This window comes from Pogona vitticeps, chromosome ZW-PAR (genome assembly GCF_051106095.1).
Source record: "Pogona vitticeps strain Pit_001003342236 chromosome ZW-PAR, PviZW2.1, whole genome shotgun sequence".
Taxonomy (NCBI): Eukaryota; Metazoa; Chordata; class Lepidosauria; order Squamata; family Agamidae; genus Pogona; species Pogona vitticeps.
The window spans coordinates 5,730,684-5,748,400 of NC_135800.1; the positions used below are offsets into that span (position 1 = coordinate 5,730,684).

The 17,717-nt window shown below is 55.5% G+C and overlaps 2 protein-coding genes across 4 annotated transcripts; both read left to right on the forward strand.

The window, feature by feature from the left end:
* The first annotated feature begins 6,273 nt into the window (after positions 1–6,273).
* Positions 6,274–11,207, forward strand: AJM1 (apical junction component 1 homolog). 2 transcript variants are annotated; one of them, XM_072984603.2, is made up of 3 exons: positions 6,274–6,352; positions 6,457–6,535; positions 6,906–11,207. In XM_072984603.2, exon 3 carries the CDS (start codon positions 6,978–6,980, stop codon positions 10,257–10,259), a length of 3,282 nt encoding a protein of 1,093 aa, XP_072840704.2. In that variant the 5' UTR covers positions 6,274–6,352; positions 6,457–6,535; positions 6,906–6,977; the 3' UTR covers positions 10,260–11,207. The 2 variants fall into 2 exon arrangements, with proteins under 2 accessions (XP_072840704.2, XP_072840705.2); XM_072984604.2 differs by lacking the exon at positions 6,274–6,352 and having other exon boundaries at positions 6,393–6,535.
* Positions 11,208–16,090: 4,883 nt separating this feature from the next.
* PHPT1 (phosphohistidine phosphatase 1) lies at positions 16,091–17,470 on the forward strand. Of its 2 annotated transcripts, none has more exons than XM_020809138.3 (3): positions 16,091–16,355; positions 16,899–17,023; positions 17,136–17,470. In XM_020809138.3, exons 1-3 carry the CDS (start codon positions 16,202–16,204, stop codon positions 17,226–17,228), a joined length of 372 nt encoding a protein of 123 aa, XP_020664797.3. In that variant the 5' UTR covers positions 16,091–16,201; the 3' UTR covers positions 17,229–17,470. The 2 variants fall into 2 exon arrangements, with proteins under 2 accessions (XP_020664797.3, XP_078238776.1); XM_078382650.1 differs by lacking the exon at positions 16,091–16,355 and adding an exon at positions 16,626–16,803.
* Positions 17,471–17,717: the final 247 nt, after the last annotated feature.

Genomic DNA, 17,717 nt, shown 5'->3' on the forward strand with positions numbered 1-17,717 from the left:
TTTGTAGATGGGCAGAGGAGTTCCAATGGAATTAGAAATCATCCCCATAAAGTGATAAATCAAATTTCACTTTTCCTGGCCAACCTCATACACACCCTCGTCCTAAAATCTAGTGCCCGTGGATGCATCAGGATTGAGGGGGGGGGGCTCGAAGACTGCCCCATCCCTGAGCATGCACAGAGTGCCATCCCCCCCCTGCCGTGTGCGAAGAAGCGCCCTGTGGGATCTGAAAACTTGCCTGTGCTGGATGCATTCATGGCCCGATGAAGGTCTTCCCTGGCCTTGTTTTGGATTTTGCGGTGGCATTTTTTTGTGCACGTTCCCCCCCATCCCCTCCTTTTTGATTTCCAGCTTTGGGCGAGGGACAGCGTGTGGCAGCCGCCGGCCTCCCTTCTGGCTGGCCCAGGCGGGCACCCTGCCTCACCCCCAGCTGCGCCGAGAGGCCTGGTGCAAGCCTCAGCTTGCCGGTTGCTAGCGGACCCCCCCCTCCCCGCCACGTGAGATCTTTTTCCTGTCCCCACAAACAGGCCCTTAGATCCGCTGCCCTTGGCCTTGCAGGGCTGGTGGGGAGAGCTTCCCTTCCTTCCTCGCTTCCAGCTCCTCTGACCTGGCTCAAAAGGACAGACCTCTTGCAGACGTTTCCTTGAGCGTGTGCCAGGGTGGGGTCAGCATTCGAATCCAGAACGCCCCAGCTGGCCAAGCAGGAGGGGTGCCCTCTGGGTGGGTCTTCTTGGGCTCGACTTTGGCGATGGTGGGCAGGGCTGGGGCTACACAGCATTCTTCAGCCCATTCCAGGCCAAGGGAGCACCCAGCATGATTCGAATAGACTACAAGAAAAAAGCCTCGTCCGGTCCTGTGCTCTGGATTTATTTATTTTTTTACTCTTTGGCCGCAAGGAAAGGTTTTTTCCTGCCTGAGAGAGCAAAGCAGGAGGAAGAGGCTTAAGAGCCGCTGGCGGGCGTCTTTGCTAATGGAGAGATGCTCGGGGAATCCTATGCCGAGGATTCAGGTCAACGAACCTGCGGCTGGCGCTTCTCTCCCCTTTCTATCGCTTTCTTGGGGTTGGTTTATTTTTTCCCCTTCCTTCCACTGGGAGAAAAAAATGGCTTTTGTGTTGAGCCTTTGAGGAGGAGAGAGACGGGACGGGATCCTGAAATCTCGCTGGCTTTCTCAACAGCCGCAGAGTTTAATAGCCCTCCGCGGCAGGAAGGCCGAAGAAGAAGCCTAGAAGAAGATTTATTTGTATTTATTTATTTTAAAGAAAGCTTTGGGTCACAATGTATCAGTGCTTCTGACAAAGCTGTGTTTGAACCTCTGCAAGAAAAGGGGTGTGTGTGGATATATTGTTAAAAATATAATTCAATACAGCCCCCAATAGTGAAGTGGTTTAAATAATAGTTCTTTTGTGGCTGAAAGGAGAGGAGGGGCAGTTAGACATTATAGGCGGTCCAGCCAAAGCTTCTCCAACCCAGCCTATGTTGTGGCCCTTATCCCTAAGGAATGCAAAATATCTGGACTGGGTGATTTTGACTGAGGAGGAAGGAAAAGGGGATTGAGCAACTCAGGTTCTGCAAAGCTCAGCCTGAGTTGGCTTGCAAGAGGGAGGCCTGTCTTGACCCACTAACTCAGGTCTTGCCGTCGCACTCGGGGGCCCGTCCCGGGTTGAGAGGCTGCGAAAGCGGCAGGGCCTGAAACCCCACTCACTCGGATGGGTAGGGGATTTTGGGACTCGTAGTCCAAAACGGGGACCTGCCCCCAAGCTCTCTTCCTTGCAAGTCCCTAGCCCTTATGGAACCAGTTGCCAGGTTTCTATTGGAGGCTTTTGGAAAAGATGGGGGGGGGAGAGATCCATGGATGGCTTGGCTAGAACCTCCCTGTTCAGATGCAGTCTACCTTTGGCTACCACACATCGTCGTTTAGTCGTTTACTCGTGTCACATCGGGGCCATAAAATTGGAGAAGAACAGTTGTGAGGAAGGGGGGGAGGGCCTCACCGGCTTGACCGGACGGACTCCTGCCTGCAGTTTAGTAAAGGGAGTTGGCCAAGGAGGTGCCCCCCCCAAAAACGCCTCTCCTCCCTCCTCTTTCGGGGGACGCGGCCCCTTTAAGGGCTGCCCCCCTCCGCCGGCAGGTGGCGCTGCGGAGCGCGGCCGCTGGAATCTTCCGCGCTGGTCGCGGAGCAGGTGCGGGAGCCGCAGCCGGGCGGGGCGCCCCGGAGGGGGGAGGAGGAGAGGTGAGCCTCTTTTTTGGGGGGGGGGGCAGGAAAAAAAGGTCTGGGGGGGCAGAGCCGGGGGGGGACACCTGCAAAGGGAGGGGGTGCAGAGGAGCGGGTGGGAAGCCAAGGAAGCGGGGCATCCCTTTTTTGCAAAAGGATGGGATGGGGGGGCTCTTTTCCAGGTGGGGGGGACCCTTAAGGCATTGCATTGGGGACCCCCGAGAGAAGGGGGGGGACACCCCCCTCTGCACCCGATCCCCTCTCCATTTTGTACCTCGCATCACCCTTGCGGGGGGGTGGTAGAGGTGCGATTGGCATCTTTTTTGGGGGGGGGTAAGAAGAAGTGGCAAAATGCCCCCCCGTTTCCCTCTCCTTCCCAGCTTTCAAAGTGAGGGGGGGTTGACTCCCCTTCTTTCTGCGTACCCCTCCGTCTTCCCTGCGTTTTTTTGGGGGGGGAGAGGGAAGCCTCCTCCAGTCGTGACGTCATGCCATCCCCGGGTGGTGGGTGCCCCCCCCGCGTGCCCTTTGCCCATCTGTGCCATCCCCCCCCGCAGCAGCAGCAGCAGCATCATCTTCTGATCTGAACTCCCCCACCCCCAACAAGCCGAGGACCCTGGTGTCCTTAAGGGGGGGGCATCGTTTCCCTCTTTGACCCCCCCTTCTCCAGTTTAGGCCTCTTCCCCCCCCCAGGTCCTTGCTCAGCTCTTGCTGGGGAAGATGGGAAATGGTGGCGAGGGAGGGAGGGGCGATTGAAGCTGAAGATGCAAGCCTTGGAGGTGGGGGGGATAGTGATGCAGAAAGCTGACCCCCCCCCAAAAAGGCAGTAGCTCCCAAGGGTTATTGCTCGCCCCCTGTTTGATAATTAGACTTTCTTCCCCCTGCTTTTGCTTGCAAATCTGGAAAGGAAGCAAAAAACATCGCTTTCAACCCCAAAAACTCTCCTCCTGAACCTTCTCTCGGTATGTGCTATGCCGAAAGGATGCCTCTGGGCGCGTGCAGAGTGCCTTTTCTTCTCTCACCCAGCCTTATCTCCTATTTCCCTGGGGCTGCATGCAGCCTGGCCGGGGATCAGGTTGTGTTTTAAGAAAAGACGGTGGTTACGGGTTCAAAGGGGTGAAAACAGCCCCCCCTTTTGCCTTGCCAGGAAGAGCCGCCTCGATCTCGGCTCTGAGGATCAGAACGGACCCACCCTGGTTTGATTCTGGCCCGGACGGCTCTGCCCACCTTTTTAAAATTTTATTTTGACGTGACCTGCCCCAAAACTTTATTTTATTTGCGGAAAGCAAGGGATAAAGATCAGCCCGTTGTAGGATCCCTTGAGATGATTTCCCCCCTCCTATGTCTTGGTGGAAAGCACTTTGCACATGCTCTAGTCTGCACCTGAGTTTCTCAAGGAGCAGAAACACCTGCAAATGAATGTGAAGGGCCGGAGGGGGGGGTGTTTGCTTTTGGAAAGGGGCACATGGGGGGGGGAATCTTGCCCACACCAGGTCATGCCTGCTGGAGGTGCGGTGAGTTCCCCTGGCTGGAGGGCGCCCCTTCAGCTAGAAGATCCAGGGTTTGAGGTCCTTCCGGGGGGGGGGGGGGGAATTTTCCTTTCTGGGAACCTTTTTCCGAGCCCTGATCTGCCATAAGTTGTGTGAACGGGCCAACCTGCCAGGGTCGTTGAGAGGATGCAAAAACGTCTTCTGCCCAGACGTGCTGCAGCCGACTTGATTATTTGCTAGTCGTCGATAATTCAACAGGTTCAGCTTACCTAATACAGAGGTACTATAATAACAGAGTGAGAGAGAGACTGCACCTGTTGGACTTTCTGCCTGCCGGGGCATTTTTTTGGGCAGGAATTATGTGCTGATTTGTGGCTTTTAAAGAGAAGATTGTTTGATACAGAGGTGGCGTGGCCTGCCTTCCCCACGTGGGGCTTTCCCAGTGGGTTGGATTAGGCCAGCGGGGATGGTTAGATTTTGTATCCCAGCATAGCCGCTCAGAGTGGTATAGATTTACCAGATGAGCGGGATATAAATCAAATAAATAAATAAATAAATAAAAATAAATAGCTGGAGGGCCCCCAGATGGTAGGAGACTGAGATAGACCCTAACTGGGTTTTAAATGGGGAAAATAGAACCTCCATGTTTAGTCCATGTCTACCTCCAAATACCCAATGCAGAGAGGCATCATTTAGAGGCCCGGCTTGCGAATTTCCCTCGGGGGAACGGTTGGCTTTAAGCAGGAAGGCAACCCCGAAATAGGAGCTGGCGGGCATGTTCTGATCATTTTAAATGACCAAAATCACCTATTTTTCAATCATTTTAAATGACAAAATCACCTATTTTTCAATCATTTTAAATGACAAAAATCACCTGTTTTTCCAAGCGTTGCAACCATGTGGTCCAGCTGGTCACTTCCGTTTCAATTTTCTGCATTGTCTTCCCTGCATGTTCTTGTTACAGTGTGTGTTTAGAGCTAAGCAGTTTATAAACTATGTGTGAATAAATAATAATAGACATCAATAATGAGGGATTTAAAAAAAAAAACTCCAGGGGTTCGCTTCTTCCTGGCAGGAGAGATGGCTGTGCCAGGTCTCCGAATGGCCGCGTTCCTCACCTCTTTTCTGGAGCCCAGAGAGAGAGAGAATATTTCATGGCAAGGCTCTGCAATAGGCCGATTAGCTGAATTCCTAGTCAATGAGGACTAGGAACATGTCAGGAGATCCTCCTTTTGATTACCCAGATTTTAGAGGCTGAGCCGGACCCTTCCCACTTTACGGGAGATGTCTTAGAGACCCCTTCCCCATAGATGGCAAGACGAATCCCATCAATGATGGCCTTTACATGTGTGTAGGGTGGGGTTGGTGGCTAGCATTTTGTTTGAGGCAGAGGCCACCTGTTTAGCTTAATGTCGGGGAGGGGGGGAAATGTTTAATTTCTTCTTCCCTGGTTGTGTATGCTAGGGATCTGGAAGGGTTTTGGAAGGATGTGGGGGTGGAGGTGGTTTGAACCCAGGACCTCCTGCCTCCCGGGTGGGAATCGGTGTGGAGGTGAAGGGGGGGAGAGAGGGGGCACACACACACACCCGTCTCCCCTTTGCAACCCTCTTCCTTGGCCGTGGGATCCCCAAACTTTGGGCTGGGCTGGTCTTGCCCAAACTCTAGAAAGGGTAGGTGGGAAAACTGCAGCCGTCCGGATCTTCCTGGACTACATCTCCCATCTTCCTTTAGCGCGGTCTGTGCTGGCTGGCTGGGGCCGATGGGGGTTCCAGTCCACCCCACCCGCTTTGGAGAGAGACTCACACCCCACCCTCCCATCAGATTGGTTTGCTTCCTTCCATCCATCCTGGTTGGTTCCCCCCCCCCCAAAAAAAGTTCCCACCATGCACTGCTTCTCCGGGAGAGGCAAGTGTAAATGTTGGTGTGTGTGTGTGTGTGTGTGTGTATGCGCGCCATGGCAACCGTGGGCTCTTTTATCTCTGGATCTCCTGCGCCGGCTTTTGCAGGTTCTCCCCCCACCAGCCTGAAAAGGCGGCCAGAAGCTTTGGGTTGCCAACTGATGGGGAAGGGCTTGCTCCTTCCCGCTCCGGTGCAACAGCCGCTGCAGCAGCAGCCGCTCTCTGTGCGAAAGGCGGTGGGATCCCCGAGGAAGCTCGAGGCTTTCCCACAGCGGGCGTCGTCGTGACTAAGCACATTTTGCCCCGGGGGCGCTGCTGCATTTCAATGACACGGTTGGCGGGAGAGAGAAGGGCTTGTTCCCCCGGGCCCCCAACGTGGGGAGCGTGGATGGCTGAACGCAGGGGGTGGGAATCCCTACCTGAAAGAATCCGAAGAGATGAACCCACCTTCGCTGGGGAAGAGGCTGGACAGCAAGTCCCATCATCCACCAATGGCTGGCACTGATGGGAGTTGGAGTCCAGCCACCTCGGCCAGGTCAGCGGCTCCTGGCCGGCCAGCCAGGCTTCCCTTGGGCTCAAGGGCACTCTGCACGTGGCCCTGAGACAGGGCGCCTCTCTCGGGGCGCAATTCTGAGCCGCAAGGAGGCCTTTTTACAGCAGAGCGTTTCCTCCGCAGGGGCTCCTTCTCCATCTTCGGCCCTCGGGATGCGGCTGGATGTCTACGGCCGGGAGACCCGGAAGGCATGGCTCAAGGTCAGGGGTTCGAAACGACAGGGGAGGGGGCCAGAGGGCCGCCACCGACGGGGAGGAGGTGCAGGATCTAAACCCACGTTTTTTTCATGGTTTTTTTTTCTCAGCGATGAAGGCGGGCCTGGGACCGAGAGGGGCTGCCCAGGGAAGCCGGGCCTTCGTTTCGACCTGTTCTCCCCAAACCAGGTCAGTCATCCGCGCGCTGGACGACCCCCCCAAGGGGCAACCGCCGAAACCCCCCCCTTCCCGATGCAAAACTTTGATTCCAGATTGTAGAAGCAGGAACAGTTCCTGCCATAGCCGGACCTCGGAACGCTTTGGAGATTTAGACCTCCCAAAAAGATAAGAATAGAAAATGGGCTGATGGGGGGATGCTGGAACGTGTAGTCCAACGAAGCTTTGCCTTTATCCTGAGCCATGGAAGTGAGGTTTCCTCGGGAACCTGGCGGGGAGCCATTGAAGTCCCATGGCCTGTATTTTTCATGTCCGGGGTCCATTGCACCTTCGCACCCCACGTCCGTCCGTCCGACTTCCTTCTCTTCTCTGTCTTTCCCAGGGCTGGCAGTCGTGTGGCGCTGAGATGATCTGAGGCGGATCCGAAGGGCGAGGGGCGAGAGCTGATTTTAAGATGACCCGAACACACCCTCCTGATTTCCTGGTATCGACGGTGTATCAGGACATCCGGGTGTCCCCGGTCGCCGCCGCCTCCTCCTCCCGTTCTCCCTCGCGCCAGCCCCCCAGGCCAGGTGACACCTCCATGTCTTCACCTCTCGACAACCAACACCCCCAGCAACACTTCAACAAGCGCCACTGTCGCAGCTTTGACTTCCTGGAGTCCCTGGACGACCCGCTGCCCTCCAGCCCTCCCGTCGTCATGGAGCGGCATTCCCGGCGGCCCCCCACCCCTGAGCCCTCGTCGGTCCCCGGCGGGCGGAAAGCCTCCATCCGGGCCTCGGCCGTGGAGGAATACGTGGGCAAGGCCCGCTCCCATGGCAAGGATGGGCCGAAGGAGCCGGCCCCCCGGGGGGAGCCGAAGAGGCGGGCGCGTTCCAAGAGCGCCCCTCGGGTCAAGTCCTCCTTCACCCCCATCGCCGTCCCCACGCCGTCGTGCTCTCCACCGGCCCCGGCCCGGCGGGGGCGGGAGGCCCACCGCATCTCCCGGGAGCACGAGCGGACGGAGCTCTCCCCACGCCGGGAGAGCGGCTACTACGCCGCCACCAAGGCCCTGATGAGCGAGGTGCACCCCATCAAGCTGCAGCCGCAGCGCTCCGGCGGCAGCCGCATCTCCCCGCTCTGCGTCACCGGGGCCAACTGCTACGAGGAGGCCCCAGCCCCGGCCCGGCTGCCGCCTCCGCCCCCCAGCGTCCACGTCAAGCGCCGGATGGACATCAAGCCCGACGAGGCCACGGTGATGCACGCGGCCCGCAGTGCCAAGGCCTCCCACGGCCACGGAGAGCCCCCGCCTGTCTGGATCCGACCCCCAGGGACCGCTCACAGCTTGACCGTGCCCAGCAGTCGGCAAGTGTCCATGTCCCGGACGCCCACCCCCAGCGATACGTACAGCGGGGACCACCGGGGGCTTCCGCCGTATCCGGCCGAGTTATACGACGGAGGCCTTGTCGGGCCGGAAGGCGGCTGCGTCCCTTACTCTGCCTACGTGCCCACCAAGTTCTTCTACTCCGAGGAGCCGGGCGGCTACCCTTTAAAAAGCTCCGGTTACGAGGGGTACACCCCGCTCTATCGGGGGCCTGCCCTCCCCCCCCAGCCCTTTTATGCCGAGGAGCCCCCTCAGAGCCCTTTCCACCCGCTCCCCAGCCGCACCTTCTTCGTGGAGGATAACCGGACTCCGTATCCCATCCAGGAGGCCCCGGTCCGGACCTACTACACCGACGACCCCCGCCTGTATACCCCGCGGACTGCTCCCGTCAAGGCTGTTTATGCCGAAGACCCTCGGGCCTTCCCCACTCCGGTGGCAACGTCCAACCCCCGCGTTTTCTACGCCGAGGATTACGGGAAATACCACGAGCGGGAAGCCATGTCTCGGACTTACCCGCATCCCCGCACGGCTGCCCCCGCCCAGTTCAACGACTGGTACTGCCCCCCTGACCGGGGGGGCCTGCCCTACTCGACGTGGCAGTTCTCCCGCTATCCCCCCCAGCAGCCTGCCCCGCGGGCGATGCTGTCCTCCTGGCACGCCAGCTACAGCGTCAGCCCTCCCCGGCTGGGCACAGACACGAGGCATTACTCCAAGTCGTGGGACAACATCCTGACCCCCCACCCGCGCCGGGAAGACCCTCTGTTGCGCGGGCGCAGCTACGAGAACCTCTTGGCCCGGGACCCGCATCGTGCCTTATCCCCCGATGACCGGCGGCAGCCCGTGGTGGTCAACCTGTCCAGCTCCCCGAGGCGCTACGCCGCCCTCTCGCTCTCCGAGAGCTCCCTCATCGAGAAGGTCCACGCCGACGGGGGGCGCCACGGCTGGTTCGTCACCCCGGAGATCACCATCACCGACAACGACATCCGGGCCGGCGGGGTCTGCAAGGGTGAGCGGCGCTCGGCCAGCTGGGACGTGCTGGATTCGGGCGAAGGGCGAGGTGGGGGCTGCGGGGGCCCCTCCCGCCCCTACGTCCCGGATCCCGGGGCCAAAGAAAGCCGCCAGCGCAGCCTGGAGCAGCTGGACGAACTCATTACGGACCTGGTCATCGACTACAAGCCCCCGTCCATTTGCTCGGCCAGCGAGGTGAGCAACTTGGCCGACCAGCTCCGCCGGCTGATCAGCGACAGCGTGGCCTTGCCGGCCAAGAAGCCGGAAGCCTGGAAGCCCTCGCCGGAGTCCCGGCCCACCAAGGAACAGCCGGGGCGCAGCCCCTACCACGCGGAGCTGCGCAAGGACCAGGGCCGGCGTCCTGCCGAGGCCCCAGCGCCCACCGCACCCTACGAGAAAGGCCCCGAGGACTGCTCGCCGGACCTCAGCGCCGACGAGGACGACGTCATGATGTGCTCCAATGCCAAGTGCCGCCGCACGGAGACCATGTTCAACGCCTGCCTGTACTTCAAGTCCTGCCACAGCTGCTACACCTACTACTGCTCCCGGAACTGCCGCCGCGAGGACTGGGACACGCACAAGGAGAGCTGCATCTACGGCCGGATCGGCAGCACCTGCCGCCACGTCCTCCAGTTCTGCCGGGAGAACGGGGAGGTCCACAAGGCCTTCTCCCGCATCGCCAAGGTGGGCTTCCTCTCCCGGGGCCGGGGGGTGCTCTTCTTGGGGTTCCCCAACTCCGGCTCCGCCGAGAACTTCCTCCAGTTCGGCCTGGAGAGTTTGCTGATGTCGCCCACCTACCTCTCCTTGCGGGAGCTGGACGGATACTCGGACAACCTGGGCGATTACGCCCGGGAGCTCCGGGAAGCCGGCCAGCAATACGACCCGGACGAGTGCTTCCTCCTGAACGTCACTGTGGCGGTGGGGCAGAACGTCCCCGAGCGGCCGTCCCCCAAGGCGCAGGTGCCCACCGTCCGCAAGTACGCCAAGGTGGCCTTGGCCTCATCGAGCCCGGAGAAGAAGATCCTGAAGAAAGAGCGGGACATGGAGACGCTGATCCTGACCCCGCCGCCCGGCACGGCCGACATCGACAAGGAAGGCGAGGAAGGGCGCAAAGCCCGCCAGGTGTGCTTCATCAACATCCAGCGCGAGCTGCGCATCCGGGGCGTCTTCCTGCGCCACGAGTTCCCGAAGGTCTACGAGCAGCTGTGTGCCTTCGTGGAGAGCAACCGGCGCTTCACCCCCACCACCATCTACCCCATCGACAAGAGGACCGGCAAGCAGTTCATGTGCATGATCATGGCGGCCTCCGAACCACGCACGCTCGACTGGGTGGCCAGTCCCAACCTCCTGGACGACATCATGTGATCCCGGCCCCTTCCTTTTTCTGCCCCTCTGGACTGCCCTTTTCTTAGAAATGTATTTTATTATCAGAGTGCTAATGGGACTCAATGATTTCCTTCCTTCCTTTTATCCATCATCAGCTCCTTCCTTCCTTCCTCTTATCTTTTCCTTCTTTCCTTCCTCCCTCCCTTCTATCCATTATCAGCTCCTTCCTTCCTTCCTTCCTTCCTTCCTTCCTTCCTTCCTTCCTTCCTTCCTTCCTTCCTTCCTTCCTTCCTTCCTTCCTTCCTCCTATCTTTTCCTTCCTTCCTTCCTTCCTTCCTTCCTTCCTTCCTTCCTTCCTTCCTTCCCTCCCTCCCTCCCTCCCTCCCTCCCTCCCTCTCTCGCTCTCTCGCTCTCTTTCTCTTTCTCTACCTGGGGGGTGGGCCAATCCTGCAGGGGGAAAAGGTGCTGCCTGGTCCACAAACCAATTTGGCACCTCGTGGCTTCAGGAAACAGCTGAAATGGAGATCGCTTTCCGTTTCTGAAATCTGATTCTGCCATTTCAAATGCCTAGTTAAAAGAAAGAGATTTTTAAAAAAAATCAACACCCCAAGTCTCGTTGGGCCACTTTTCAGTCCATCCTGTTCACCCCTACACCTTGTTTTTCTCGAAAAGCCAAGGGTATCTTTTCTGGGGAATGTGGATGCACATTGATGTGTTTTTGATGTGGGAGAATAGAAATTGGGGGGGGGGATAGTTTTTATTTCAATATTTTAGTACCGTGGACGTGATGCTGCCGTTCAAGGTCTTTAAGATGGACTAGTCGCCGTTTGTTGTGTAGAGATCGACACGTAGGGTTGGGAGGGACGTTGGCGGGACAGAAGGATGGGTTGTGCCTTCTGGACAGGAGACGAGCGGGAGATGCCAAAAATAGAAGTCTGATTTGATTTTTTTTAAAAAAATCTTTTTCTAATGAACGTGTGAAATCGCTGGAGGTTCATTCCTGGTTGTGATGTTTTGGGGTTTGGGCTAGTAAGGAAAAAAAAGGCTTGTGGAATTCCCCCAGATTTAATTTATTACATGTTGATGTTTTGTTTTTTAATTTAAGATTACGGCTCAGGGCTTCCCCTTTATTTCTCTCTGATGATTCTGGAGTGAACCCTGCTGGCCCTCTCCGACGGATGGGGTGGGATGTCCGCGGTGCCAACGCTTGGGGGCAAATCTGGTGACTGAGAGATCAAATTTATGCCACCCAGTACTTTTTGTTAAAAAAGGGGGGGGGGAGATTACATTTTGGACAACTAATCCAGTAATCTTGCAGCCAACACTAGGACATGGGAGCAGGGCCTTCTCTGCATGGCCCCGGGGAACCCTGTTCTTGCCAGCCAGAGTTAGCCTTCCCAAAAATAGTTTGACAGCTTTCATGGCTTTGCAAAGCCCAAAATGTGCACACAGGATTTCGCCAATTATGAAACTCTGCTTCCATTTAGCTTGTTAGTTCTTTGGCCTATGAGCTGGGGATTCTGGGGGTTGTAGTCCAAAACCAGTAAAGCTTGCGAGCTGGAGATGCAATGGACTCCAGATCGCACGGGGCCTTCTCCGCGTTTCAGAGAAGGCCCCGGAGGACTTTTGTCTTAAATTCACAGAAGGGAAGGATAAAAACGCGTCCGTGTGGTTTTATTTGTAACGAGCGCTGAGAGATTTCAAGAGGCCGCGCCCGGCGCCAGACCTCCAGCCTTTTCCCGCCTGCCGCAGAGTAACGTGGAAGTTGCCTTTGGCGCGCAGGGTCACCCTGCTGCTCCCAGATGGTGGCGAGCTGCTGGTCAGTGGCCGCCTTGCCTGGCCATCCATCCATCGCAGTGAAATCCAGGTCAGGACAGAGCTGCGGAATCGGGGATGCGGTTGCTATGGGAACGCAGCACATCCTCCCTCTCTGGTGGAGGGGGGGGCGGATGGAAAGAGAGCCGAAGAACTGCCAAACAGGCTGGTCCTGCCTTTCCGGTCCTGGGGGAGGGGGGAGATGTCATTCGGATCTAACTGGACAGTTTACTCCCTGCTCCCTAAAGACCAATTAATGGGTATATTCTTTTCTGTGGGATTAACGAGGGCGGAGGCCGTTGCATGTCATAGGAGGAGAGAGCTGCTGCATTTACCCAATTATGCCCAGAAGCTGAATTTCCTCCATGCTTGAAGGGAGCTGGCCAAGGTCCTGAGCCTCCTGTTAGCGACGGGGTTCTGGGTCTTGAACGGCTCCTGTAAAATGCAGAATAAAACCCGGAGCGGATTATCTGCTCTCCCCCCCCCTTTCCTGACTTTGCCTGCCTCTATGGGAAGGGAGAGAAAAAAGGGGGGGATCTTAATGTTGAGTGCCACCTTCTCCTGGGTCAGCTAGAGTGTCATGTAAAGCCCAAATGTGCAAGGGGGGGGAACGCAAGGCCAGGGCCGGCAGCTTGCTCTTCCTTTTGCTCCTTTTCTCGTTATCCTTCCTTTTGCCACGTCGTTTTGTGCCTGGAGAATGCGAACGGCCGTGCATGAGCGCCTGGTGCCCCCTCTTTTGAGATGCATGCATGGGGAGGTGTGTGGGTCTTTTTTGCTCTGTTTTTTTTCTGAATATGGGATCAGGGGGACGGTTACGTCTTACAAGCTCCAGGCCCTTCCTTTTACTTTGGGCCCGAAATATGTTCACAGGCTGAAGGCCCAATTTGGGGGGGGGGGAACAGTTCTCCCACCAGGGTAGAAACTGAGGGAGAAATCTCAGCTCGCTTTTTCTGCCACGACACAGTCATGCCGAGCGACATTTAATTAATTGACTCCTTAAACTTTGCTTGGAGCGGTGAGGAGACTGCCTGACCCAACTCCGTTTGAGTTCCTATTCAAACCTGGCCCTGTTTTCCCCTGGGCCTTGTTTCCATCCATCGTATCTCATTTCGGGGAGAATAATTCTTCCATATATTGCTGTACTGGATAGTAAGGACCCCTTTCCGTCTGCAGAATTACTGTTCTGAGAAAAGAGACATGCAGGTGGAAATGGGGCACTAGACTCCTTTGAGTACTGTTTAAATCTTACTCTGGCACTTGAGTATGTTTGTATGTGTGTGTAAGGACAATATGGTGTCACTCTCAGTTCAGAAAAAAATTGTATATGTACTATCAGCACATATTTTGGGGACTTTTTGCTGATGTGTCCTGGGCTAGGTTAGAAAAGTTCCTTTTTTTTGTTTTGGATTCCAGTTTCCAGAATCCCCTAACTGCTGTCAAGATTATAGTGTTTGCACTCCACAAGGAACTTCTCTTAACTCTGCTCCTGGGTGTGAGAGGCAGAGTGTGCATGGGTGTGGTGGTGAGGGCTGAAAGCTGGCAATTGGGGGTACTTGGGGTGGATAGTGGCAGGTGTTTGTGCTCCATTGGGGTGCGATGGATCCAGGGTGAGAGAGGGGCCAGCGTCAATGCAGCGCCCTTATGCCATCACAGAGGCAGTGGGGGGGCAATCATGGGGCCAGTACGTGGGGAGGCAGACTTACTGGGAGTACAAGGGTGGATCGGCAACTTCCCACACAGCTGTTTCACTGGGGGAATCCTGGGAGGTGTTTCGACTACAGCTCCCATCAGCATGTATGTCCGCAAGGCTGTGATTCTGGGACCAAAGGTCCAAACAAGGAAATTACAGTGGTGCCCCGCATGACGACGATAATCCGTTCCGGGAAAATCACTGTTAAGCAAAATCGTCGTCATGCGAAAAGCCTTTCCCCATTTGAATGCATTTAATGCTTTCCAATGGGGAAATTACCTCGTCGTCCAGCGAAGATTATCCACAGAGGAAGCCATTTTCCGAGCGCTGATCAGCTGTTAAAATGGCTGCCCTGCGAAGCATGGGTCCGTAAAACACAGGGCAGCCATTTTAGGAACCCAACGATCAGCTGTAAAGATAGTCGTCTTGCGAATAAATGGTCCGTGAAGCACGGACCAAATCGTCGTCAGGCGGAATTCCCCCATAAGAATGACTGTTTTGTGAATCGCTATAGCGATAGCAAACAGTCACCGTCATGCGGTTTTGTCGTACAGCGGGGTCGTCATCTAGCGGGCTACCACTGTATCCCAGCTGTGGACCTGATGAAGGTGGTTGGCATTTAGCAGCACCTCTGTGACAGGATGAGCCATGCTTTTTCTTTGTCACCATTTGGAGTCAGACCAAATGATGCCCTCTTCTTGAACACCTTAGCATGTCTGGCTGTGCAACCCGCCCGGAGCTTTTTCATTTCTTGTGCGAGCAATCAGAATGCGTATTTGTCTTAAGAGATGATATATATGTGGAGCTAAAACATTGTCTTGAACTCCAGCTGGCCAGTCACAAATTAAAGCAGACTAAATTGGTGAGCTGTGGGAAAAAGCTTATGGTGGGCAGTCAGACAGCTTTTAACACATAAGGGCTTCCAGCATCCAACAATGTGTTCTCTGTAACCTCTAGTCCAGCCCTTTGTTTGTGTGATGGCCTTTTGACCACCTGGCTGTGGTTCACTTGACCAGCAGGACGTAAACCAGAGGTTCTTTCCAGTTTTTCCCCCTCTTTTTTAATGGGTCATTTAAAAAAAAAAATCTAAGATCTGAATAATGTCCATTCCACATAAACAAGGGGTTCTCTTGGTTGACACACACAGCTCTTCCTTCCATTCCTCCAACCAGCGGTTATCCACTGCCCTCTTTATTTATTCCCCAAGGATAATTTTGCTGATGCAAGAGTGATTTGTTGGATAAATGCATGTTTGATATGTTTCTTTTAATAATAATAGTTTTTTTAAAAAAAAACAAGCAAATACTGAAAAAAATCCTGCATAATTATGGAAGAATTCCACATTTTCTCTCGTACGGAACAAAACTTAGGACTGTATTTCCGCACATTGCCATTGTCTGAGTCTGCTGGTTTTCCATGGCACAATTCTGAAGATGGAGTCTATATATATATATATAAATATAAATATATATATATATAATATATATATATATATGAGAAAAGAAATCCTTTGAATAAATATAAAATATAACTTGAATGCACCGCTTCTCTGCGTTTTGTTTTTTTGAAGGGAAGGCAGTGGAGGGGGGGAGAGAGAGAATGAATTGGGGAAAATATGTAGATGTAAAAGTTAAAGATTTTTTTTAAAAAAGGTTGGCGTGGAAAATAACAATGTTCAGTAGAATACCTTTTATTGAACTCCATGAAGAGACATTGGTTCTTTCAGACCCTTTAAAAGGACCCCTTCAGTATTTATGGTCTATAAAATAGGATATGTGGTTTCACCTAGCAAAGTGTTAATTACACTTATCATAGCTTAATTCATGAGGGTCAAAGGTGCCTCTGACCATGTACAGAGGGCCCATCCTTTCGCCCAGAAGAGGCAGGCGAGGTTAGGTTACTAATCACAACAATTGATTGGCTCCTAGGTTCGTGTGTGTGCCTCATTTGCCCCTTATATGGAGTGATGGAATTCTGTCCATGCTCAGAAGCTCACTGCCCTATTAGATCTCGGTTTATATATTTTATTTCTATTATTTGTCGGCAAACTGGCTCTTTCCCTTTAAGAGCAACCGCCCCTTTAAAAGTGCCGGCTCCCATTGGCGGAGCGGGTCGGGGGCTCGCCGCTGTGCGCTCCGCAATCCCCTCCCGCCCCTCCCCTTGGTGGCCACTGGTCTGCGTAGAACGCCGAGGCACCGTGATTGGGTAATTTATCTCCTTATTCCCGCCTTCTGCAAGGCGTCCTGAAAGGCAATTGGCCAGGGCTCGCTTCTATCGCTATTGGGCAGCGGACGGAAGAAGGGCTACAGGCGTGCCCAATTGGGGAAGCCGATCGAGAGGGCGCGGGCGCTCCGACGGCCTCGGGCCGCGCACGTGACGCGGGCGCGCACTGCGATTGGCCAGCGGGGTAGAGTTAGGCGTGGCTAACACGGAGCGCGGACCTCTTCCCTTAGTCGGCGCCGGCGGCGAAACCACCATGGCGGGAGGAGCGGGAGACCGCCTGAGCCGCGTCCCGGACGTGGATATCGACCCGGACGGCGTCTTCAAGTACGTCCTCATCCGAGTCACGCCGGAGGGGGCGGGCCCCGGCAAGGACGTCGTGCGCGGGTACGCCTGGGCCGAGTACCACGGTGAGCCGGTCCTGATTGGCTGAGGAGGGCAAGTGGGCGGGGGCTAGGGGGCGTGGTTCGAGATGGGCCGGGCCTATGGCGTCGGGCGGGCGGGGCTAAGGGTAAACGCATTGGAAAGGGGCGGGGCTTCAAAGTGGGCGTGCCCAGTGTGGTGGGTCATTGAGAATCTTGGAGAAGTAGGGCGTCAATGAAGGAATAGGGGTGGGCGTGGCTAGCATGGCCAGTGGGCGGGGCTAAGGGAGATGCTTTGGCATGGGGGTGGGGTGGACCATTTTTGCCCCCCAGATGAACACTGCTATACCCCCCCCCCCATATTACCATGGGGTGCCTTTGGCCAGGAATGCCCTTCCCAGAAGCCGCTGTGCTGCACCTGCCCACTGGGGGATACTAGGCTTTGTAGTCCCTCCAGCCCTGTGCAGCTCAGATGCCTGGAGGTTGATTTGTACAGGTGAAGCCTCCCTGAGATCCAGAAGTGGGAGGTGGGGGCGGCCTCCCGAGTCCTGCTTTCCCCCCCTTATAACTCTCCTACCTTTGTATCCTCAGCCGACATTTACGACAAAGTAGAGGAAGAGCTGGAGAAGCAGGGTTTGCGTTGCCGGTGCCTGGGAGGAGGCCGGATCTCCCACCAGAGCGCGGCCAAGAAGCTCCACGTTTACGGCTACTCCGTGGTAAGCAAGGGCGAGAGGAAGAAGGAGGATCCTTGCCCGTTCAGTTTTCCCAGATATCGCCTGCACAGCCAGTAAATGCGCATAATGTTTCTTTTCCTTTTTCCTTCTGCAGGGCTTCGGCCGAGCAAAGCACTCCATCTCCACAGAGAAGCTGAAAACCCAGTATCCGGATTACGAGGTCACCTGGTCCGATGAAGGATACTGAGATCCCCATGGGCCTCGCTCCCAGAGAGACCTCGAGGGATCCCGGCTTCTGCTGGCGGGTGCTTTACAGTCCTACCTGAACTGAGACTTCAGCGGGAAAGTGGGTTGCTTTGCATGAGGGGGTGGTGTGGGTTTTTGTGGGTTTTTTTTTAAAGTGTGTGTCTCTATGTGCTTTGCCCTGGCCTCAGCTGAATGTGTGAGGCTCAGGTCTCCATACAACGAAATAAATGACCCTTGGCATTATTTGGGTGGTTCCTGTGCAGTCTTTACCCCATGCCGAAGCCCCAGAGGTGGTGTATCAGGGATGTGCAGTATTTCCTTTCCAGCAGGCTCTTGAGTGGGTAAACAAGATGGGGACAGGGCAGGAGGCCGAATTAGATCGCTGGTGGTGGCATTGTGGGTTTCTTGCCATCCCAGAGCACAGGGGAAGCTGCAGAACCTAGAGGTGGGAGCCCTTCGGCCAGTCTGTGTAGCATGAAAACACACACAG